This window comes from Loxodonta africana, chromosome 21, assembly GCF_030014295.1.
Source record: "Loxodonta africana isolate mLoxAfr1 chromosome 21, mLoxAfr1.hap2, whole genome shotgun sequence".
Lineage (NCBI taxonomy): Eukaryota > Metazoa > Chordata > Mammalia > Proboscidea > Elephantidae > Loxodonta > Loxodonta africana.
Window position 1 is genome coordinate 75,446,012 of NC_087362.1, and position 24,562 is coordinate 75,470,573.

General features: G+C 39.9%; 1 protein-coding gene across 9 annotated transcripts in view; it reads left to right on the forward strand.

The window, feature by feature from the left end:
• Positions 1–24,562, forward strand: part of PHKB (phosphorylase kinase regulatory subunit beta) — a 248,057-nt gene that overhangs the window by 185,252 nt on the left and 38,243 nt on the right. For all 9 annotated transcript variants that reach the window (XM_023555674.2, XM_023555679.2, XM_064274128.1 and 6 more), the window contains 6 exons: positions 12,728–12,783; positions 13,302–13,395; positions 16,026–16,109; positions 16,574–16,678; positions 17,808–17,890; positions 18,099–18,189. In XM_023555674.2, the coding sequence (XP_023411442.1) occupies positions 12,728–12,783; positions 13,302–13,395; positions 16,026–16,109; positions 16,574–16,678; positions 17,808–17,890; positions 18,099–18,189 (513 nt within the window). The remainder of the gene's footprint in view (positions 1–12,727; positions 12,784–13,301; positions 13,396–16,025; positions 16,110–16,573; positions 16,679–17,807; positions 17,891–18,098; positions 18,190–24,562) is intronic.

Sequence of the window (24,562 nt, forward strand, 5' to 3'; positions counted from 1 at the left end):
AGAAATTCAGAGAATCCAATGATAATGAAAACACTTCCTATCAGAACCTTTGGAACACAGCAAAAGCGGTGCTCAGAGGCCAATTTATATCAATAAATGCACACATCCAAAAAGAAGAAAGGGCCAAAATCAAGGAATTATCCCTACAACTTGAACAAATAGAAAGAGAGCAACGAAAGCAACCCACAGGCACGAGAAGAAAAGAAATAATAAAAATTAGAGCTGAACTAAATGAAATAGAAAACAGAAAAACAATTGAAAGAATTAACAAGACGAAAAGCTGGTTTTTTGAAAAAATCAACAAAATTGATAAACCACTGTCCAAGCTGACAAAAGAAAAACAGAAGAGGAAGCAAATAACCCAAATAAGAAACGAGATGGGCGATATTACAACAGACCCAACTGAAATTAAAAGAATCATATCAGATTATTAATGAAAAACTATACTCAAATTTGAAAACCTAGAAGAAATGGATGAATTTCTAGAAACACACTACCTACCTAAACTAACACAACCAGAAGTAGAACAACTAAATAGATCCATAACAAAAGAAGAGATTGAAAATGTAATAAAAAAAACTCCCAAGAAAAAAAGCTCTGGTCCGGACAGCTTCACTGCAGAGTTTTACCAAACTTTCAGAGAAGAGTTAACACCGCTACTACTAAAGGTATTTTGGAGCATAGAAAAGGACGGAATACTACCAAACTCATTCTATGAAGCCACCATATCCCTGATACCAAAACCAGGAAAAGACACCACAAGAAAAGAAAATTATAGACTGTATCCCTCATGAATGTAGATGCAAAAATCCTCAACAAAATTCTAGCCAATAGAATTCAACAACATATCAAAAAAATAATTCACCATGACCAAGTGGGATTCATACCAGGTATGCAGGGGTGGTTCAACATTAGAAAAAATAATTAATGTAATCCACCACATAAGTGAAACAAAAGGCAAGAATCACATGACTTTATCAATTGATACAGAAAAGGCATTTGACAAAGTTCAACACTCATTCATGATAAAAACTCTCAGCAAAATAGGAATAGAAGGATAATTCCTCAACATAATAAAGGGCATTTATACAAAGCCAACAGCCAACATCACCCTAAATGGACAGAGCCTGAAAACATTTCCATTGAGATCGAGAACCAGACAAGGATGCCCTTTATCACCACTCTTATTCAACATGGTACTGGAAGTCCTAGCCAGAGCAACTAGGCTAGATAAAGAAATAAAGGGCATCCAGATTGACAAGGAAGAAGTAAAAGTATCTCTATTTGCAGATGACATGATCTTGTACACAGAAAACCCTAAGGAATCCTCAAGAAAACTACTGAAACTAATAGAAGAGTTCAGCAGAGTATTGGGATACAAGATAAACATACAAAAATCAGTTGGATTCCTCTACACCAACAAAAAGAACATCAAAGAGGAAATCACCAAATCAATGCCATTTACTGTAGCCCCCAAGAAGATAAAATATTTAGGAATAAATCTTACCAGAGACGTAAAAGACTTATACAAAGAAAACTACAGTATACTTCTGCAAGAAACCAACAGAGACTTACATAAGTGGAAGAACATACCTTGCTTGTGGATAGGAAGACTTAACATTATAAAAATGTCCATTCTACCCAAAGCGATCAGTACATTTAATGCAATTCCGATCCAAATCCCAATGACATTTTTTAATGAGATGGAGAAACAAATCACGAACTTCATATGGAAGGGAAAGAGTCCCGGATAAGTAAGGCATTACTGAAAAAGAAGAACAAAGTGGGAGGCCTTACTTTACCTGATTTTAGAACCTGTTATACCGCCACAGTAGTGAAAACAGCCTGGTACTGGTACAAGAACAGATACATGGACCAATGGAACAGAATTGAGACATAAATCCATCCACATATGAGCAGTTGATATTTGACAAAGGCCCCAAAACAGTTAAATGGGGAAAAGACAGTCTTTTTAACAAATAATGCTGGCATAATTGGATATCCATCTGTAAAAAAATGAAACAAGACCCATACCTCACTTTATGCCCCAAAACGAGCTCAAGACCTAAATATAAAATCTAAAACAATAAAGATTAGGGAAGAAAAAATGGGGACAACGTTAGGAGCCCTAATACATGACATAAACAAAACATTGTAAAGAATGTATAAGAAAAACTAGATAACTGGGAGCTCCTAAAAATCAAACACCTATGCTCGTCCAAAGACTTCACCAAAGAGTAAAAAGACTACCTATAGACTGGGGAAAAGTTTTTAGCTATGACATTTCTGATCAGCGCCTGATTTCCAGAATCTACATGATAATGCAAAAACTGAACTACAAAAAGACGAATAACCCTATTAAAAAATGGGCAAAATATATGAATAGACACTTCACTAAAGAAGGCATTCAGGTAGCTAACAGATACATGAGGAAATGTTCACGATCATTAGCCATTAGAGAAATGCAAATTAAAACCACGATGAGATTTCATCTCACTCCAACAAGGCTGGCATTAATCCAAAAAACACAAAAGAAGAAATGTTGGAGAGGCTGTGGAGAGATTGGAACACTTTACACTGCTGGTGGGAATGTCAAATGGTACAACCACTTTGGAAATCAATTTGGCACTTCCTTAAAAAGCTAGAAATAGAACTACCATTGGATCCAGCAATCCCACTCCTTGGAATATACCCTAGAGAAATAAGAGCCTTTACACGAGCGGATACATGCACATCCATGTTTATTGCAGTACTGTTTACAGTAGCAAAAAGATGGAAGCAACCAAGGTGCCCATCAACAGATGAATGGATAAATAAATTATGGTATATTCACACAATGGAATACTACACGTTGATAAAGAACAATGAGAAATCTGTGAAACATTTCATAACACGGAGGAACCTGGAAGGCATTATGCTGAGAGAAATTAGTCAGTTGCAAAAGGACAAACATTGCATAAGACCACTATTATAAGAACTTGAGAAATAGTTTAAACTGAGAAGAAAACATTCTTTTGTGGTTACGTGAGGGGGGAGGGAGGGAGGGTGGGAGAGGGGCATTCACCAATTAGATAGCAGTTAAGAACTACTTTAGGTGAAGGGAAAGACAGCACACAATACAGGGAGGTGAGCACAATTGGACTAAAGCAAAAGCAAGGAAGTTTCCTGAATAAACTGCATGCTTTGAAGGCCAGCGTAGCAGGGGCAGGGGTCTGGGGACCATGGTTTCAGGGGACATCTAAGTCAATTTGCATAATAAAATCTATTAACAAAATATTCTGCATCCCACTTTGAAGAGTGGCATCTGGGATCTTAAACGCCAGCAAGCAGCCATCTAAGATGTATCAATTGGTTTTAACCCACCTGCATCGAAGGAGAATGTCCACCAAGGACACAAGGTGATTACGAGCCCAAGAGACAGAAAGGGCCACGTGAACCAGAGACTACATCATCTTGAGACTAGAAGAACTAGATGGTGCCCAGCTACAACTGATGACTACCCTGACAGGGAACACAACAGAGAACCCCTGAGGAAGCAGGAGAGCAGTGGGATGCAGACCCCAAATTCTCATAAAAAGACCAGACTTAATGGTCTGACCGAGACTAGAAGGACCCTGATGGTCATGGCCCCCAGACCTTCTGTTGGCCCAGGACAGGAACAATTCCCGAAGCCAACTCTTCAGACATGGATTGAACTGGACAATGGGTTGGAGAGGGATGCTGGTGAGGAGTGAGCTTCGTGGATCAGATGGACACTTGAGACTAAATTGGCATCTCCTGCCTGGAGGGGAGATGAGAGGGTGGAGGGGGTTAGAAGCTGGTGAAATGGACAGGAAAAGAGAGAGTGGAGGGAGAGGGGGGCTGTCTAATTAGGGGGAGAGTAATTGGGATTGTGTAGCAAGGTGTATATGGGTTGTTGTGTGAGAGACTGACTTGATTTGTAAACTTTCACTTAAAGCACAATAAAAATATTTTAAAAATTACGAAAAAATAGTTGTTTGGTAGACATAATGAAACCATATTCCTTTCAAAAAACAAAGAGGAAAATAGTTGTTTTGTAGACGACACTTAGAGTTGTGCTTCCTGACTTAGACACTCGATCTAAAGTGGATGAAGTGTGGACCGTTGGTGGGCACAAATCCACTGTTACAGACTTGATCTAAAGTGGGTGAAGGGTTTACCATTGGCAGGCACAAATCTGACTGTTAGATACTTGACCTAAAGTGGGTGAAGGGTGAACTGTTGTCGGGCACAAATCTGCCTGTTAAAAACTTTATCTAAAGTGGGTCAAGGGTGGAACGTTGGCGGGTGCAAGTCTGACTGTTAGAAACTTGATCTAAAGTGGATGAAGGGTGAACCACTGGCGGACACAAATCTGACTGTTACAGACTTGATCTAAAGTGGGTGAGGAGTGGACCATTGGTGGACACAAATCTGACTGTTATAAACTTGACCTAATTGGTCGGTGCAAATCTGACTGTTACAAACTTGATCTGAAGTCGGTGAAGAGTGGACCATTGATGGGCGCAAATCTGACTTACAAACTTAATCTGAAGTGGGTGAAGAGTGGACCATTGGTGTGCACAAATCTGACTGTTACAAACTTGATCTAAAGTAGGTGAAGAGTGAACCGTTGGTGGACACAAAGGCTTTTGTAGCTCCTCCTCCCCCTAAATGCAAAGCGTCCTATAGACACAGGAGCAAGTGGCACATGAGCTGTGAAATATGTACCAAGACACGTACCGTGTGGACTGTAGACACACCTGCCGTCCGGTTTAAACCCTACCTCTGACTAGATGTGTAACCTTTACAGATTATTTGACCTCTTCCACCCCAGTTTCCTGGTCTTCAAAATGGGAATTCTAGTGGTGTACACGACATAGTGCTTGAATGACAGTTGAAACATAGGCGCTCAAGAAATATTAATCTTTTGATGTTCTAAAAGTACTACAGAATAAATGCAAGCAATAAAAGAGTAAGAAAAGAGAAAGCTTATTAATAAGGCACATGCTAAGTTGTAAATGCATCTGAACATCTTTCTGTGCCGCCATCTTGGAAAAGATGCAGACTCTTCTCACTCTCCCCCTCCCCAAATATAAACGTACTATTCTTTACTTGTAACATCCCCCCAGTGACCCACATCATCCAGTAGCAGCAACACTGCTGAACAATTTAGATTAAGTGCTTGTTCCATTCCCAGCAAACAAAATTCAAACTTGATGCCCGATGGTGCCATTGTGTAACCATAATCATGCCCAGGGATTTCGGTGTGAAAGATTGACTAGTCTTGCACACAGAGCTATAAAAAGATGACATTAAGAAGTTAATGGTACGTTGCAAACTGCAATGCTATGTGGTTATAAAGAAAATAAGGACATGTTCTATGAGTGCATATGTGAAAAGAATGCCATGATATATTACGTGGAAAAGGTGCTTATAGTATGCTAGCTTTTTGGTAAAAATTTGAGAAAGTAAGTATATACTCTTGCTGGGTTTTACATAAATAAGGAAATTCTGAAAAGCGGCATGAATAATCACAGTGATTACCTGCTTGTTAGACTGTGGGGAACTGGGGGGATGGGGGGCGGGCCACAGGTGGGGGAGAGATGTCAGTGAAAACTTTTTCATAATTTTTGATTTTTGAATATGTGAATGAATTCTCTATTTAAATATTAAATTAAAAAAAAAAGGAGAAGAAAAGCCATTGGGGCACATTCATGGTAAAGCTTCTCTGCCTGCCCTTTGAAAGTTGAATTATGCGGTTTTATTTATAGCTCCCAGCTGTGAATCTCCTGCCTTACTACTTGGACCTGATTTGAGTAATTTAGAAACTAGAGTCTAGACAGATGCCTATGCAGTGTATTAATTACTGTAGTTTTAAATTTTGAGTAAGATGAGTTACAATATTAATACAGGTGGTGCCCAGCTTATGAGCAAGGTATGCTGTAAAAGTTCTTCCACACTCTCAAATGAGTACCAGGTGCCTTTCTTTCAGTATAATATGTTGTGTACATCTAGGTGAGAAAAGTGAGTATGAGGGGCCTTTCAAGGGGCTCACTCTGTAGTTACCATGTATATGCAAAAAGCTAAGTAGCCCTTCCAAAAAGCTGTCATGCCAGGTGCCAAGTGACTCCTGTAGATAGCACCTGCTCTGGCTAGTAGGGGAAGAAGATACACGGGCACTTCGAGGTTTAGGAGAGTTTCTGGAGGAGACTGGGTTGCAAGAGTGAGTCAGGACCTGGGTAAACAGAAAGGAACAGAAGGGTCAGTGCAAACACAGCAGGACGATAGGCAGAAGCTTAGACGGACCTGAGTGAACTGGTGTTTCTAGTGGAGCATGCTAAGTGGAGCAGATGGGAGGCAAATGGGGAGCAATAGTCAGCCACTAGGGGGTAGAGGTGCTCGGAAGGCCTGGGCTCTGTTTTGGGGAATGCTGGTGTTGGAGTAGAGAGATGATGCCCTAAGTATTACTGTCTTACACTGGGTTCTCTAGAGAAGCAAAACCAGTAAAGCGTATGAAGATACATAAAGAGAGAGAGAGATTTATATCAAAGAAATGGCTCATATGATTGTAGAGGCTGAAATGTCCCAAATCTGTGTATCAAGATAGAGGCTTCTCTCAATTCACGTAGCTGCAGGGGCTGGCGAACCCAAGATTGGCATGTCGGAGAGCGGGGCTCCCGCTCTCAGGCTGTGAAGATCGACGAACTCCAAGATCTGCAGATAAGCTGATAGCTTCTCCTTTCCTTTTCTTCATTCATTCAGCAAATACATTTTAACCACTTACTTTGTGCACATCACTGGTATAACAAAATCAACTTGACTGTAAAGAACAGGGAAACCCTCGTGGCATAGTGGTTAAGTGCTATGGCTACTAACCAAAAGGTCGGCAGTTTGAATCCACCAGGTGCTTCTCGGAAACTCTGTGGGGCAATTCTACTCTGTCCTATAGAGTCGCTGTGAGTTGGAATCGACTCGACAGTAATGGGGTTTTTTTGTTTATAAAGAACAGAAGATGGGCAGAGGCAGGTGTGAAGTAGAGAACCGAGGAAGCCTACTGCAGGGTTGTGGTTGTATTACCAGAGTTGATGAAAGAGCTAATGATTTTGAACACTTACCAAATGACAGACACTGTGTTAAGTGCTTAAATGTGTTATCCTCATAACCCTGTGAAGTAGATTCTTTTCTTATTCCTAATTTACAGACAGGAAAACTGAGACTTAGTAAGGTTAAGTGGCATAGAGGGTAACAGCAAATAATAGTATTGGTATCATTTGTTCAGCAGATGAAAGCTTGGGAATATTTTATATATCCTCTTTTGTTTGATCTTCCCCCCATGTGGTAGACAGACTAAATATTATTATTCCCATATTATAGAAAAACAGTTGAGAAACTCACCTGGGCATTCATTAAATAGTAAGCACCTGTAGCGTGCGAGGTACTGGTTGAAGCACTGGAGTCCCAGTGGTCCCCAGACCAAGATAGATCATTGAAAGAGTAACAGTGCACATAATAATAAAAAGCATGGTATAATTTCTGGAGCCAATAAATACTATGATGTAAATGAAATACGATAAAGTGGCAGAGAGGGCCTGGTGGAGGTGCCTGAGGAGAGCAACTATGGCTGCAGTGGTGAGGGAAGGCCGCCATGAGCAAGGGGCGGTGGGTAGGACCTGCACTATAAAAAGAGATTCATGCAACAATCTGGAGGAAAAACATTCCTACCGCAAGAGCAGCAAATGAAAAGGCTCTATGATAGGAACACAGTTGGTATGTTCCAGGGGCAGAGGGAAGTCCAGTGTGGCTGGAACATGAGAGGGAACAGGTAGGTAGGAGCTAGGTCACATAGCCTGTAGATGAGCAGTTTGGCTCTTGCTGTATGTGTTATAGGAAGCCGCTTGAGTGTTTTAAGCAGGGTATATATATTTTTATGCATGTGTGTGGCTAGTGGTGGTGACATGATCTGATTCACACTTTAAAAAAGCATTCTTGTTGCTGTTTGCAGGATGGACTGTATGAAAGGGTGAGGTGAGACTGCAAGATTGGGTAGGTAGGCCAGTTAGCTGACCCAATGAAAGATCATGACGACTTTGAGTGGGCAGTGGTGGCAGTCGTGATGGAGAGGAGTGGTGTGTTTGAGATTTGTTTTGGAGGTGGAACCAGCAGGACTTGGTGATGGGTTAGCAGCATATTGGAGAGATAGACAGTATAGTATAATGGTTAAGACCAAAAAAAAAAAAAAAACCCCATTGCTCTGAAGTTGATTCCGACTCATAGCGACCCTAAAGGACAAAGTAGAACTGTCCCATAGGGTTTCCAAGGAGCACCTGGTAGATTCAAACTGCCGACCTTTTGGTTAGCAGCCATAGCGTTCAACCGCTAAGCCACCAGGGTTTCCTAATGGCTAAGAGACTGATTAAATTGCCCAAGGGAATCTGTACCTTGCCACTTATTAGCTGTAAAATGTTGGCTAAGTTTCTAAGCACTCGATGCTTTGGTTTTCTCATCAGTAGATGAGAATATAGTAATCTAATGTAGGTAAAGTACAAGTAAATGATCTAATATGGCTGCCTGGTGCTCAGTAAGTATAGTCTGTTTTTTTTTTTAAAAACTGTTACTGGTTGTGGGGTGTGAAGAAAAAAGGGGAATCAAGGATGACTTAGTGCATTTTTTGTCCAGAGCAAATGAGTACATAGTGGTTGGAGCCTTTTATAGAGTTAAGGAATGCTTTGGAGGTGAATGGATTTAAGGATGGGAGTCAGTAGTTGAGTTTTGGCCATGGTAAGTTTAAGGCACCTATTGGATGTCCAGGATCATGCTGTCATGCTGGAGGAATCAACAACATGGGTTTTGTATATGGGTCTTTCGGTTCTAAAACGTACCCTCTTTCCATTGTTTGAGAGGCAGGAAAAGTGAGTGGTTATGAGCCCGGGCTCCGCAGTCAGATGACCTGGGTCTGAATTCTAGCTCTGCTGTTTGCTAGCTCTGTGACCTTGGATAAGATACTTAAGCCTTCTGTGCCTCATTTTTCTCATCTGTAAAATGGGGATAATGGTTTGTTAAGGCACTTAGAACAGTGCCTGGCTAAGTGTAGAGTATTATGTAAAGTGTTGCTACTGTTATTTTTCAATGGGGAATGCTGCTATGAGATAACAAAAAAAAGATTCAAGACATTTTGTGAAGGCACAGGATTTTGGTGACTAGGTGGATGTGGAAGGAGAAGAGAGGCTTCAAAGAGGAGGAGGAGGTTCTGAGCTGGAATAATCCATTAAATGAAGGATCATGAATAAGAGCCTGTTTGTCTGTGTGGGTGGGGTTGATGAAGAGTTGATTTTAGAACTATGAACTTTGGAAATAGCCAGGATAAAATCTCCAGAAGGCACTTTAAAAAAAGTTGGAACTGGAACTCAAGAAGAAGGTCATGATTAGAAATATATACATAGAATTTTCTGCTTAGTTAGTTGTCATAATTTAACTTAACCAGAGTGAATGAGAAAGAGAAAGGAGGGTAATGAATAGAAGAAGAATTCAAGTATGAAGATAGCCCATTTCTAAAGACAAAACAGGTTAGAGGGCAGACTACAGCATCATAAAGGTGGGGAAGGTAAGAAAATAGTTATAGTCTATGAGAAATAAAAGAAGAAAAACTTGGGTAATAGTTAAGAAAGATGGTAAGTCAAATGAAAAATTCTTTTAAAAGATGTTTGGATTTCTACTAACTAGATAAAAATGGGATAATGAATGGTTATGTGTCGGAATCGACTCAACAGCAACAGGTTTCGTTTTAGTGTCTTAGAACAGTGGGAGCCACTGGGATCTAGGCTGACATAGGTGTTACAGCAAATCTCAACAAGCAAGAGAGGAGAAGCTAGCTGTCCTAGAGTAGGTATGAAAAGAACAATAAGTACAACTGAAGCCAAGTGTGGAGCCCTGGTGGTGCAGTGGCTAAGAGTTCAGCTGCTAACCGAAAGGTCGGCAGTTCAAATCCACCTGCCTCTCCTTGGAAACCCTATGGGGCAGTTCTACCCTGTCCTGTAGGGTCGTTATGAGTCAGTATCGACTGGATGGCAACAGGTTGTTGAAACAAGTATTACTACTGCCCTTTGTGGAATGAGTGTTATTATGTGTCAAATACTGTGCTAAACACTTTGTTCTCTCCCTAAATCCTCATAGCAACTCTCAGACATGCAGATGATTGTTACATTCTCTGCAGAAGTGAAAAATTGGAAACCACCTAAATGTCCATCACAATAAACACTTCCACATAACGGAGCCCTGGTAGCTTGCTTAGTGGTTAAGTGCTCAGCTGCTAACCAAAAAGTCGGCAGTTTGAATTCACCAGCTGCTCTTTGGAAACCCTGTCAGGTAGTTCTACTCTGTCCTATAGGGTCGCTACGAGTCAGAATCAACTCACTGACAATGGGTTTGGGTTTTTTTTTGGTTTTGGGTGGCTCAGTAGTTAAGTGGTCAGCTGCTAACCACAGGTTGGCAGTTGGAACCCACCCAGTGGCTCTGTGGGAGAAAGACCTGGTGGTCTGCTTTCCTAAAGATTACAGCCAAGAGAACTCTATGGGACAATTCTACTCTATCCCATGGGGTTGCTATGAGTCGAAAATCAACTTCACAGCACCCAACAACAGTGTAACGTAATGCATGCCCTGCAGCCGTGTTTCACTGTGGTAGATCTCTACTACCAGAAAGATATTACCTGATAGTAAACACGGATGTGAAAGCCGTCCATCTCTCGCCATAGACGCCAAATTCCTCAGGGAGAGACAGCTGTGTTGTGTTCACCTTGTCACATCACCATGGTGCATCATAAATGCAACATCAGTAACATACACACACACATTTTGTGAACTAAATGCAGAAAATATTACAATACTATTAGAGAAAGGCTATTCAGAAGTAGAAGATGGTAATTACTATCAGAAAGGTGTGAGCGGTTTGAAGAAAAATGGTTTTAAAAAAGAGAAAAGACGGTTCCCACTCTGGCAGTGAAAAGAAGAGAGCCGTTGGGGTGGGATTGCCATGCTGAATTCTTCTTGTGGGTGGAGAATGGAGTGAGGGATCACACCTAGACCGGAGTCGGAGGCCCAGGCTCCTTATGGTAGATAGTGTGTGATTTGGAACTTTCCAAAATGCTGAGTTTTTACAATAAAAGAATTCTTCAGCCACCTAATAGTCCCCTAACCAGACGCTCAATGTGAGATGGAGCATGCACAGTGGCCATGTTAGATCTGAGTGTTTTGATATTTGAGTGGGACAATATTATCGTAAGAAACAAGCCTATTGATTCAAAAGAAGATACCAATTTGCCAGTTAGCATCAGTGAGCTGCCTTGTTTATTGCTATTGAAAAACCATCTGTATTCTAGTCGATGTTTTCATTTGCTTTTTATTTAAGAATCTCATTATTGTCTTGAAGATTGTGGATAATGACCCATTCTGAGATTACTCCTCCCTTTAACTAAGTAAATACTAGATTTCGTCTGAGAAAAATAAGCCTTATCTTTTTCATTTGTTGTTAGAAATTGATGAAACTCTGAGTAATTTTTTCTCATCCGTTTGAGACGCATTAAAGTGTAAGCTCTTTATCAAATAAAAAATAGACTTTGTAACATTTTTAATGTGTATTTATTTTTGTTGGGTTGTTACATTGTATTTTTCTTATATATTCATTTAAACCACACAGAGTTTTGCCTGAAATGGCATTTTCATGATGATTCTGGGAACCTTCCCTTTGTATGATGTTTATTGCTGATGTATATGTATCCTGGTATTTTTTTTTGCTTTCCATCATACATAAATTCTAGTGGCATATTGAATACCATGGAGAGGAACTGACATGGTAAATCAAATGTTTTATAGCATAGTATTGGGAATGTTGGATTCATTACTGTAAAGAAGTTATTTTTGATCAGTATTTTCAGAGCCTTCTAATACTGTAATTTATTGATGCCTTTAAATCTCTATTAAGTATATATATACCAACTCAAAATTGGGTTCATTTTAACAATATGTGATATACGTTGTAGTAGTGAATCTTTTCCACACAAAAAGGAGTAGGAAATATCCAACACTATCTTTGATTTAAAAAAAAAAATTTTTTTTTTTTTTTTTTAATCTTTGATTAGAACTATTGAGCCCAACAGCTTGTACTTAACGAGCATGGTGTTAATTACATAGTCAACTGGGTAGTTCATTCAGCATCACAGGAATTCTATATCAGAATGAAGCTATTATGACGTGTAAGGTAGCAAAGGAAAATTAGCAAACAAGGAAAGGAATAACCTTATATATGGTCAAGATGTCAAAGGACCAATTTTAACTCACATTTTTTTTTTTTTTTTTTTTTACAGAGAGTACATAAATTGGGTTTTTATTTTTAGTTCCTCCTCTTCCCTTCAGAGGTAAATGATGGAAAATGACTTTCAGTCTCCAAACTGCTCTTACGCATCATTCAAAATAGCTGACAGGCTAGCCCTCTGATAGCAGTGAGATTTATGGCTTTCCACTCCTTGGTGTTCCATTACTCTGTCTACACCATCAAATTGATTAGTAGGCAGTAGAAAGTAAGGAAAGAAAGGCAGCTGCTTAGAGTCAGCTAGTATCCATCATTTTAATGAACTGCTTAGAGATGGTTAATATTGTCCTTGATTCTCATTGTAACCAATGATGACCAGATCTTTTTAAATGTTCCCCCCTCCCTTATTCTTTTATTACAGGGCCCACTGGAAAATGATTTGGTAGTTCATGTAGCACTTGTAGCAGAAAGCCAACGGTATGAAATCCAGATGGGTGGTGTGTTCTTTTGGGGGGGGGGGGCGGGGGGGAGAAGGAATGATTGCTTTATGCTTACAACATTGAGTATGGTAGCAGTGTTTAACTTCACAGATTCCTTGAGAGGGTTTGAAGGATGACATTAATGTCATTTTAACTGCCAGCAAAGCATCTCTTTCTTTTAAAAATAGTTCTAGTCGATGCGACTCTTAAAATGACCAGTACCAGTGTTGCCTAGAGTATGATTTTGAGAAATTAGTGCAAACAGATTACCAGGATTCCAGCATCAGTGCTTATCTTTCCTGCCGTCCCTCCCACCTCAGAACACCCACATGATGTTTTATGGGGAATCCAAGAGGGCCTTTGGATTCCAGTGCGGATGGTACATTGCTGACATTAACAGCTAACAGCATACCCCAGGTTACGCATGGTCTCTGCCTTATCCTCATCCGTCGTCATTTCCTGAACTATAAATGCATTGTCTGAAAATGTCTCTCTTTTTTCCCCTGTGTGCTTCAGCCTTCAAGTTTTTCTCAACACGTATGGTATTCAGACTCAAACTCCTCTACAGGTGGAACCTATTCAGATTTGGCCTCAGCAGGAGCTTGTGAGAGTAAGTGACTTTGCCTCTCGGCTTTCTCTTTGGGGAGGTACTAGAGCACGATGATTGGACTCAGCTTACGGGCAAATCACATGGTTAAAATCCGGTTCTGAGATGGGATCATTAAGCTGAAAGCCTTTCTGATTAGGTTAAGAAGCCCCCTTTATGGGGCATTGTTACTAAACACAACTGCACTGTGTGTGTGTGTGTGTGTGTGGACATTATATTCATTTGCTAGTCATGAGTAGGTCCCATTGATTCCTGCTCTTTGTTAAAGCCTATAACTAACCTGGACTGAGCACTGAAATATCAAAGTAGGCTTAATTTTAGTAGACATGTGTAAAATTATCCTTTACATTTTGATCTGATTTTTTTCCCTTTTATTTCCTGTTAAAAAAATCCTCTCATAACTAAATAATTTTTGGTAATTCCTACTTCCGTTTGTCTCTTGCCTGAAGTAATTACTACTCCTTTGCCTTGCTGGGTCTCAGAGTAATGATAAAGTAACTTCTGAGTTTACGTTTAATGCAGTTATATATCCCTTCGGGATAGGATTAAAAGGTGACCTTTGAGCTTCTGTATACACTGTTTTGCAGATGGATTCACAAGTGTGTGTGTTTAGGACTATTGCTGCTCATTAAGGACAGGAAATTGTTGACTCCGACTAGACTAGTTATTCATGAACTACCATTTTTATTTGGAAGTTGGTAAAAAAAAAAAAAAAATACAGGAAAAACACACTAGCATTTGGCAGAAGTGTTTATAATAGTGTCTCTCAAGTGATCCATGTCAAGTTGATCAAGTTGATATAAGTGGCTGTGGCCAAAGTTTCAATGCTACAGGAGAATGAAAACTTAGAGGTATACATTCCATGAGAGAATGCAGGGCCCCATAGCTGCTGCGCAGCCATCTGGACCTTACCTGTAAGTGACCCAGGCCATCAGCTGGGTGTCAAGTCACCAAGGCACCAGCCCTTCGAGAATCCTTAAACTTCCTCTAACAAATTTAGAGTCTTTTCTTCCACTTATAGATAAGACTGGAAATGCAGGGACCTCTAGAGTATGTAACACTTTAAAATCACCCCAAGATGTGATTTCTTATGGTGGAGTTGTTTAGGAGAGAGTAAATGAAACCGAAAGGGATCTCAGGATCTATAAGCAGGGGAAGGAGGCAGCCTGGAAGGGGAGCGAAGGAAGCCAGAATCTAAGATGCTCACACTTACCATTCAGGTGCAGGCTGTTTCTGATGATACACTTTTATGGTCTCCAACTGAAAGCTCCAGAGAAAAGTAACAAAGGTTATTCTTTGATAAACATACCTTCAAAGCAAATAAACCTGGATCTGGTTTTTTTGTTTGTTTGTTTTTGTTTCCAGTTTTCATTTATATTAGCAGGTACTTTTTTTTTGCTGTTTTTGGTGGTAGGAGAGTGTATACTCTACCAGACAACATGCAGTCAAGATCAGAAAGGCCAACATGGCAGGCAGATGACCTGAATGTGGCATTTCACTTACTCACTTGTCAGTGAACACCTGCCATTGTGCAAAGCTCTGTGTGTGGCCCTCAGATAAAAAGAATTTGTCTCTCTTCTCAGAGACTCTGAGTCTAGTGGTATGACAAGAAAAATGTTAATTACAATTCACTTTGACAAGGGCTATAGTAGGTGTTAGTACAAAGAACTGTGGAATCTCAGAGGAGGTAGGAACATTCCGTTGCAAAGTGAGGTAAATACTTAACATTTTATGTGACTTCTTATTATATATGACTAATTTTATTTTTTTTTTTATATAGTATGTAACCCTTTTATGTAATGTACACAATATGGATATATGTATGTAACGGGTAAATAGTTATTTATCTATGTATTTTTTACAGTGTGTAACCTTGTCTGTGCTTTAGGTGTTTGATGAGGATTACACAACCAGTAACCCCCTTCAGCATATACCACAGAGAGTCACTGTTGCCTCGAGGGCTGTTACTGGACCGATTACTTTTAACATATGCCTTGAATTTTTCATAAAGTTCATGTAATCAGAAAAATCAATGAAGACTTTTTTTATTTTGATAGGAAATATGCAGAGGTGGAAATCTACAAAGGGCTCTATGGGCCTGCTTTTTAAAATTTTGAAATAGCCATATTTTTTATTATAGAGAAACATTTGTCTTTTGTGTGATCTTTTATGAATCAGGCAGAAAAACTAAACCCAATTGCCATCGAGTCAGTTCCAACTCATAGGGACAGACCCTATAGGACAGAGTAGAACTGCCTCGCAGGGTTTCCAGGGAGTGACTGTTGGATTCAAACTGCCGAACTTTTGGTTAGCAGCCAAGCTTTTAACCACTGTGCCACCAGGGCTCCTTGTAAATTGCACATTGATGACAATGTAAGAACAGTTTCAAATTCCAGAATGCTTTCAGCGAATCAGCAGTAGTTTTGCTTTTCGTTCAGTGAATCAGCAGTAGTTTTGCTTTCGAATTTCTTAGTGCCCCAAAATCTGGCTTGTTTTCCTACCAGTCTAATTAATAAGGTTTTCCTGGCCTTTTTTTTCTCTGGAAAGATCAGAAATTAATAGGGGAAGAAGGGGGCAAAAAGGATAAGCATAGATTCTTACCTAACTCTGATTTACAAACCTGTGTCTCACAGGCTTACTTCCACCTGGGTGTCAATGAAAAGCTGGGACTCTCCGGAAGGCCAGACAGGCCCATCGGCTGCCTCGGTACATCAAAGGTGCAGCATCATTCAGGTTACAGTACCTGACACTGAAGTGGTGTTTGATCTGCCATGCATCCATTCTCGTATTTCATTGTGTACTTGGATTAGTTATCTAAAGTACTACTTTCTACAAGTAAATCTTATTATTTGTTTTGCATCCTATCATGGAAGTCATCTAGGAATAAATAAGCATCTAGCTGCTATATTATTTCTAAATTTTTAAAATACCTAACCGTGACAATGTTTACTCAAGCACAGGCATTTCCGATCATATTAGACATGGACTGCTTTCAATTTATGAGCCTACTGATTCAGTCAAGAAAATTTTAAATTTCTTAGTGCTATGTGGATTTCACAAGCTATTTTATTCGCTTATTCAGAATTAAACATCAGTTCTAATTTTTATTAGGACTTATGCTACTTGATCTTTGTCTTTGGAATGTTTTATATTTTCTTTTTTAAAAAATTATGCCTTACAGATTTATCGAATTCTGGGAAAGACTGTGGTTTGTTACCCCATCATCTTTGACCTAAGTGATTTCTACATGTCTCAAGATGTTTTACTGCTAATAGATGATATAAAGGTAGCTTCTGAGCACTGTTTTATTGAAATGGGATGACTTCGTGTCCACTGATTTTATCATGTTATTAAATTGCATGCTCCTGGGTATGTACCATACTAAAGTTTACACAGTGTAAAATACAAATGTAAAACAACACCTGTGTGGCTTTGGAAAGTCAAATTACTTACAGCATTAGAATAATAACAGATGGGCAATGTCTTATAAGGTTGTATGGCTTTACTTGTTATGCCTTCCCACAAATGGAATAAGATGATAAAGCTTGTAAAAGCAGAGGGGGAACTATTTTGTGACTCATGTTCGTACAACAGCAGTTTATCTCCATTTGAGCAGAAGTTGAGTTAACAAGATAATTTTGGTTATGAAGAATGTCCAGTAAAAGCTCAGCTAACTCTTAGCTCCCAGTGAGCTAAATCCCTTCTCCTCCCTTTTCCACTTGCAGAGCAGAGAAGCTTAGAATCATGATTCAGATCAGAGTCTGGAGCCAGGCTGCAGTGGTTCACATCTGGACTCCACCACTGTGTGATCTTGGGCAAGATCATATAACTTCTACATAACTTCGTTGGCCTGTTTTCTACTCTGTAAACTTGGATGATAATAGGGCTAATTGTGAGGATTACATGAATTAATATATGTAAAGCACTCAGAACAATGGCCGGCACATGGTTAAGTGTGATGGAAGCATGATGGTGATGATAGAAATTCAGTCAAATAAAGAGCTCCTCCACATTTCTGATGGTCAGTCTAGATTCAGTCTAACCTCTTCTGCTTGCTCTGATATAAATCCACATTCACATGGAGTGAAAATTAATCTTTTGGATGATAACCCTGGCACCATTTTCCCCCCGGACCATTCTTGAACTGTATTTATTAGAACATGTGTGGTTATTTTTAAGAACAAAGTTTGAAGTCAGAATGGTTTCCAGCTTAATGTGTGTGCACCTGAACAGCCCATTAGAGCATTTCTATCCCCAAGTGGTGTACTTTATCCAAGGTTCAGTCGTGAACATGTCTTGATATATGAGGTTTTTTTTTTTTTTTTTTTTTTGGCTCTTTGCCGCTAATGGTCAGGCATCCTGATTAGCTCAGATGGTGTGCCTTTACACCCTGTCTCATTCTTGTGTTTTGACAGAATGCACTGCAGTTCATTAAACAGTACTGGAAAATGCATGGACGTCCGCTTTTCCTTGTTCTCATCCGGGAAGACAATATCAGGTAGGTCAATGAAAGAGGTCAGTGCACACGGCTCACCACCATTTACACAGTGAACCTTGTAAGAGCAGAGTCTTGAATTCCTTTGTATCCCTCTTAGTGTGTGGCAGAGTGCTTTGCATATGTATGGGGCACTTAGTCAATATTAGATGATTAATTTCTCATTCCAGTGTTAATATACATATTTTGTTTATCTGTTTGTGTTTTTTAGAGGTAGCCGGTTCAACCCCATATTAGATATGCTGGCAGCCTTTAAGAAGGGAATGGTTGGAGGAGTCAAGGTTCATGTTGATCGTCTGCAGGTAGCCTTCTGAATTCGATTGTGTTTCTGTTTTCTGGACGATTAATCCACAGATGCAGCTATGCTTCTTAACCTATGTTCTATTTAAGGTTTTTCTCTTAAGGTTTTAGTCTGCTCCTATCCTCGTGTCCTTGTTGTCACCATTTGAGTCTAAGTTCTCATAACCTGGTGCCTGAACAATTGCAGAGCTTTCCTAACCAAAATTTTAAACTTTAGTAACTCATCTCTAACCTCATTTTTGCATTTGCAGAAGCTGTGGTCCAGAGTGATTAAGTGACCTGCTGTATAATCTTGGATTTGTAGGGCAAGTCGGCTGACTCCTGGTTGAGTGCCCTTTTCCCTACTCCACAGTAACATCCAGCCTGGGGATACTCCTTGTTCCAGTGTGAACCTGACAGCATTGTCTTCACAGCTCCTAAATGACAGAAGCCCGCTGTGGTTCTCGATTAGCATCACAGCCTCCCTGACTATGAATACCTCCTCCTAAACACTTTTGTGCTTCAGCCAGTATGAATTTATTATTGTGTTCTCATGAATTCATTATTGTGTTCTCATGAATTCATTATTGTGTTCCGAGCTCTTTGGGACTTCCACCCCTCTGCCTACTCCATTCCCTCTACCTGGAATATCCTTCCTTCTTTGAAGGCTTCTGGGCTTTGGAGTCTTACCAAACTTCAGGGCCCAGCTCTGCTAAATCACCCAGGCAAGAAATGACACTTCTCTTGTTTAACATCCATTTGTGACCTTTAGCTTAAACAACTCAGAATGTGGTCCATCATGGACTTATCTGTCATATTTCCTATAAAAAATTGAACTCATCCCACAGGGTCTTTTACGTAGTAGATACTCAGTATTGAGGAGGAAAAAGGAAAATTTATAAAGAGGACTGACAAAGAGGCTAATGTTTATACACACTGACTGGTGCTTGATTGACTTTTGTCTAGTTCTTCATCTTTTCTCCCTTATTTTCCATTGCTTTGTCTTTTTGAGATGCCTCTTAGGGCAGTTTTTATATGTTTATCTTGCAGGTTTTCTATTGTCTTTCATCTTGACCATCATGGTTTAATTTTCCTTTTTTATAGCCCCCTGTTCTTATTTTGTGGATGCAATATTTTGTCTTATTTCTCTCACGATATTAACTAGTGGATTTTTGAAAAAGTTTTCTCCCCTCTACTTATCTCTTTCAGATTTTTCTTTTTTCTGTTTGCTTTTAGACTCAGTCTTTTATGTTGGAGGCATTTGCTAGATGTGGTGATTTTTAGCTGTTCATTCATTTTGGAGCCCTGGCAGTACAGTAAAGAGCTCTGCTGCTAACTAAAAGGCCACCAGTTCAGATCCACCAGCCCATTCTTAGAAACCCTAGGGGGCAGTTCTACTCTGTCCTATAGGGTCACTTTGAGTTGGTATTGACTCGAGGACAAAGGGTCAATGAGTTTATTCATTTTTAAGAGTGAAGGACTTAAAACTTTATTGAAAGTTGAGTGTTTGGGGATAAAGCTGCTTGTGTTGTATAATTCACTCATAAGGTGAGGGTCTTTTTTGTTGGGAACAAACATTTTTCAGGTGCCAATATCTGGAAGGTCTTTTCCTCGGGGCTCTTCAGTTTCCCCAGAAAATAAACATCTGGCCTCCTGCCAGAAGGACATGCACTTTGTTTCCTGGTCCTGAGTGCAGGGTGTGGGAAGGGAGTTAGGGGCTCCACTGTGCAGTAAACAGCTTTTCACTGAATCCACCATGTAATCTTTATGTGTCCTGTTCTCTAGTCTTCCTTAGACCATTGAATCCAAAGTCTTTCACCAGAGAATAAACCTCTTGTCTCCCTAAAGATAGAGAGATGGAAACAGATGGTAACTTCTAGCTCTTCAGGGAAGAGGGAGGAACTTCTGGATCTAATCACTGTTCATGTAAAGAGTCAATCAATCTACTGATTGTAGCCTCCCTCCCCTCTGCCCCCCAGCAGTCACTGGGCCTGAGGGTCCTGAGCCTCTCCATTTCCGGAGGGACCTTGCTCCCCTAGATCAAAATTTCTTTGCTAAGTCAGTTACTCCATCTACTTTTGTTATTTCAAAATGTTTAAAATATCCCATTCACTGATGTTTCCTCTCTAGTTGTCTTTCTCCCTGTGGGTTTATACCTTAAATATTTTTCTTCTGTCATTTTAGTGGTATTTCATGAAAGACAGGCCTTAAATATATGTGATTATCGTGTTAACCAGAAGTCTAGTTCTGTTTTTATACTGAAATGTCCCTCCCCACTCCCAGACCCTACCTAGATATTTTTCTAAGCTTTCTATGAAACATACGGACTTATATGGAGAAAACCAACCAAACAAAAATGAATGGTTTTGATGAGAGCTATAAGATTTGAGTCAATGCTAGGCTGTACCATATTCTTGGTTGAGGAGACTGAATAGTATAACAATGTTAGTTCCTTATAGATTAATGCATTGGTTTATTAAAATCACAATCATAATTTCAATGGGTATCTGAGCTGAGGTTTTGACAGTCTCATACGGCTGAGGGGACAAAAATTGGAGTTCAGGGCTGGCCAAGGAGGAGGAATTCTGATAAACAGCCCAGGCTTTCAGATGACCCTCTTGAAAGGCTGTACCTTAGGAGTAAAAGCAAAGCAGATATAGCTCAGGACTCACAAAGAGTAGAAAATAATATCATCCAGTGCCTCGATGTGTTTCCACAATGATTTGTATACAAAGGAGAGAACCCAACAAATGAGAACGAAGGAGAAACACAGACAATAGAAATAGACCCCCATTTGATCCAGCAGTCTATTATCTGGATCAAATGCGGTCTATTTAAAATAACTAGGTTCAACATGTTTAAGAAATTAGATGGCAAGATTGATAATTTTATCAGAGACTTTGAAACTATAAAAAAAAAATAAAATAGAAATTATAGAAATGAAAAATATAATCACTGAAATAACAAACTCAGTGAAGCTGTGGTACTTGTTTAGTATAATTGATGGCAACATATATGTAAATCAGAAAAAGACCCAACAGACACATAAGAAGTAAAAATAATATTTGATCAAGGAAGCTGAATGAACTAATGGGTAATATGTAGATTATTTAGCAAATAGTCTGGGAAAAATTGATGAAGTTGAGCCTTAACGGCACACACCAAAATGTATTTCAGATGAATTAAATCTTTTAATGTAAAAAGAAAAGCCATAAAAAAATTCATTATAATTTTTAAAAGAAATCAGAATACTTTCAGGCTTCCATTTCTGGTTTATAATGATAAGCTGTTAGTTTCAGCCTTCAGATGTTGACAAATTTTTATTTCAGTGCCGAATATGAGTTTAAAAATAATTTTACTTTGCTTTAAAATTTGATATCCTGCCTCGTTTTGCAAAGTTTCCATTTCATTTGAGGAATCAGAGACGAATCATAAAGACAACACAAAGGGTGATGAGACTGCTCTCAAGGCAAAAATTAGAGATTCTCATTTGCTTTAGTTCCCCCCCCCCCCCAGTGTCAGGTGCTGCATAAAGCTGGAAAGAGATCCTTTTTCTCTTTCATCATCTGTGAAATCAGGAAACTCTTCACTCATATACCCTTATGCACACACGCTCAAGTTGGACAGGACCTGGAGACAACTGCTTCTAATCCTCTCATCTCACAAACAGGGAGCCTGAAGCCTTTGGTGGGCGTGTGACTATCTACAACCCCGGGGCTAGCTATTGCAGAGAAGGAACGAGAACTCATGGCTTCACATCCTGGTTCAGTGCTTTTTAAACCTTAGCCCCTGGGCCTTCATCACTGTCCTTTCCGACAGCTGAAGTTAATGTCCACTTCACTCCCATCTCATTTTTCCATTGTTCGATGGGCCTCAACAGTTAGAAGAGAGAGGGTTCAGTAGTTGTATTATTCGTGATTCAAAGAGTGCTGTGTTTTGGATTTCTTTTTATGTAAATGGGATCTTAACATTGGTGTTCTTACTTGTCTTCTCTCTAATGTAGTAACCGAACATGGCAGCCACATGCACCTCTTGGATTTTACTTCAGTGCCTTTCTACATTTCCTTGGCCCATGACCCTCAGCACTGGGCCTCAGCATATTCTCCCAGCTTCATAGCCCAGGGTATCTCTCCATGGAGTTCATTCCCAGCCATGTTTTCTATTTCCCACGTATACTGGATACTTGCAAGATCCCTGTATTTAAGTGGAGTTTTTTGTTTTGTTTTTCCCCTTATGATGTCACTGTATTCTGGAGTTGCCTTTTTCTTTTTCCTTCAATCTTAAAAAAATAACCAAGCCAGTTACCACCAAGTCAATTCTGACTCATGGTAACCTCATGCGTGTCAAAGTAGAACTGTGCTCCATAGTGTTTTCAATGGCTGTAAACTTTTGGAAGTAGGTCGCTAGGCCTTTTTTCTCATTCTTTAATTTTATGCCTTAGCTCCAGTGTGATTTCTTAGGTGAAGCCTCCAGGACTGGAATTTAATTTCTCTTTCCAGAGTGCTTCTGTGGCAATTTGCTTGAATCTCAGCCTTAGCTCTTATTTCATTTTCTGGGTAGCTGATTGCTTGTTAAGGCTTTTCTCTGTGGACTGTAAGTGCTTTCAGGCCAAGCTTCACTCGTTTCTGCATTTCCAGAGTACTCTGCCCATCAGTCTTCACTCTGTAGGATAAATATAAATACTGGTCCATTGATTCAACAAGCATTTTGAGTTCCCTCTCTAGGCACTGGAGATATAGTGATTAATAAGATATACAGAGTCTCGGACCCCATGGGACTTAAATTCTAGTGGGGGAGCCAAACAATAAACAAAGTCAGTGGGGTGGAGGGTGACAGGAAGGAGTATATTCTTAGGTCGAGTGGGACTGGTGGGATATAATTGTCTTAGAGGTAGGATACCTTTTGAATATTGCGTTTAATACATATATAACAATATTAAATTATTTAGTTATCATCAGAACTTAGATATTAATACCTAGCAAATAGATCATAAGCTAGTGTTTTCTATAAAGCTAATTTAGAAGCCTTGGCAACCAGCTTTTTTTTTTTTTTTGACAAAAGCTCTAGGGACTATTAATGGAATTTCAAATTTGCCCACTAACTTAGACTAAACATTTACTTTATAGGCTGAATTATAATGTAAGGGTAAGCTAGTAAAAATGGGAAATATTAAATCAAAATTATCTCTCACGATTTCTGTATTAGCTGTCAGCTTTGAGAATTGAGTAATACTTGACTCTTCACTTTCCTTCATATGCCACATTACAATCTGTTATCAAATCCTCTTGTCTTTACCTTCAGGTTGTATCCAGAACTTAACCACTTACCATCACCTTCACCACTACAGTCCTGGTCCAAACCACCATCATCTCTTACGTGGGTTTTAGCGATGGTTCCCTAAACTCCTACCTGCCGTGGTAGAGTTAGCCTTCTCCTACCCTGGTGGAGCAGTGGTTAGGAGCAACAGCTGCTAACCAAAAGGTTGGCAGTTTGAATCCACCAGGCACTCCTCAGAATCCCTATGGAGCAGTTCTACTTTGTCCTACAGGGTCTCTAAGAGTTGGAATCAGCTCAACGGCAATGGGTTTTTGGTTTTTTCACTTGGTCATAAGGCAGTCAGATTATCTCACATGTCATAAGCCTCCAATGACTTCCTGTCTCACACAAGGTGAAAGTCAGAGTCCTTCAAATGGTTTATGTGGCTGTCCATAGTCTGGCCTCATCTCTACCCTCATCTCCAACCACTCTTCCCTGTCTACTCCACTGCAAACACACTGGCCTCCTTTCTACTCCTAAAACACACCAAGCATGGTCCTGCCTCAGAACCTTCACACTTGCTGTTCCCTGAACCCTGGACGCTCTTCCCTCAATCTGTATTGTTGACCACAATCCTTCCTTCAGGCTCTGCTCACACTGTGTCAAATGGCAAACCTGCCTCCTCCTCCTACTCCACACTCCAGCACTCCCCATCTAATGTTTTATATATATATTTTTTATTTGCTTATGATCTTCCCCCCGCCCCCAACCCTACACACACACCTGTAAAGTCAGTTTCAAGAAGGCAAGGATTTTATGTATTTTATAGTTTTTGTACCTGTGGATCACAACAGTCTGAACCACAGCTGTTCATGGCGCAGGGTTGCATGACTGGGCACTATCTTCATTTCGTTGTGCATGGGGTCTCCATGAGTTGGGGGCCAACTGGATGGCAGCTAACAACATCAACATATCCTCAGTACCTAGCATGGTGCTGGCACACAGTGCAAGTTCAGTAAGTGTCTGTCTGACAGATTGATTAAAGAGTAAGATGTGTCGATGTGAGCCTGCGTCTTAGGACGTGTCACTCAGTGGACATTTACTGGGCTTAGCACTGCTTGCTGCCCAAGACACATAACC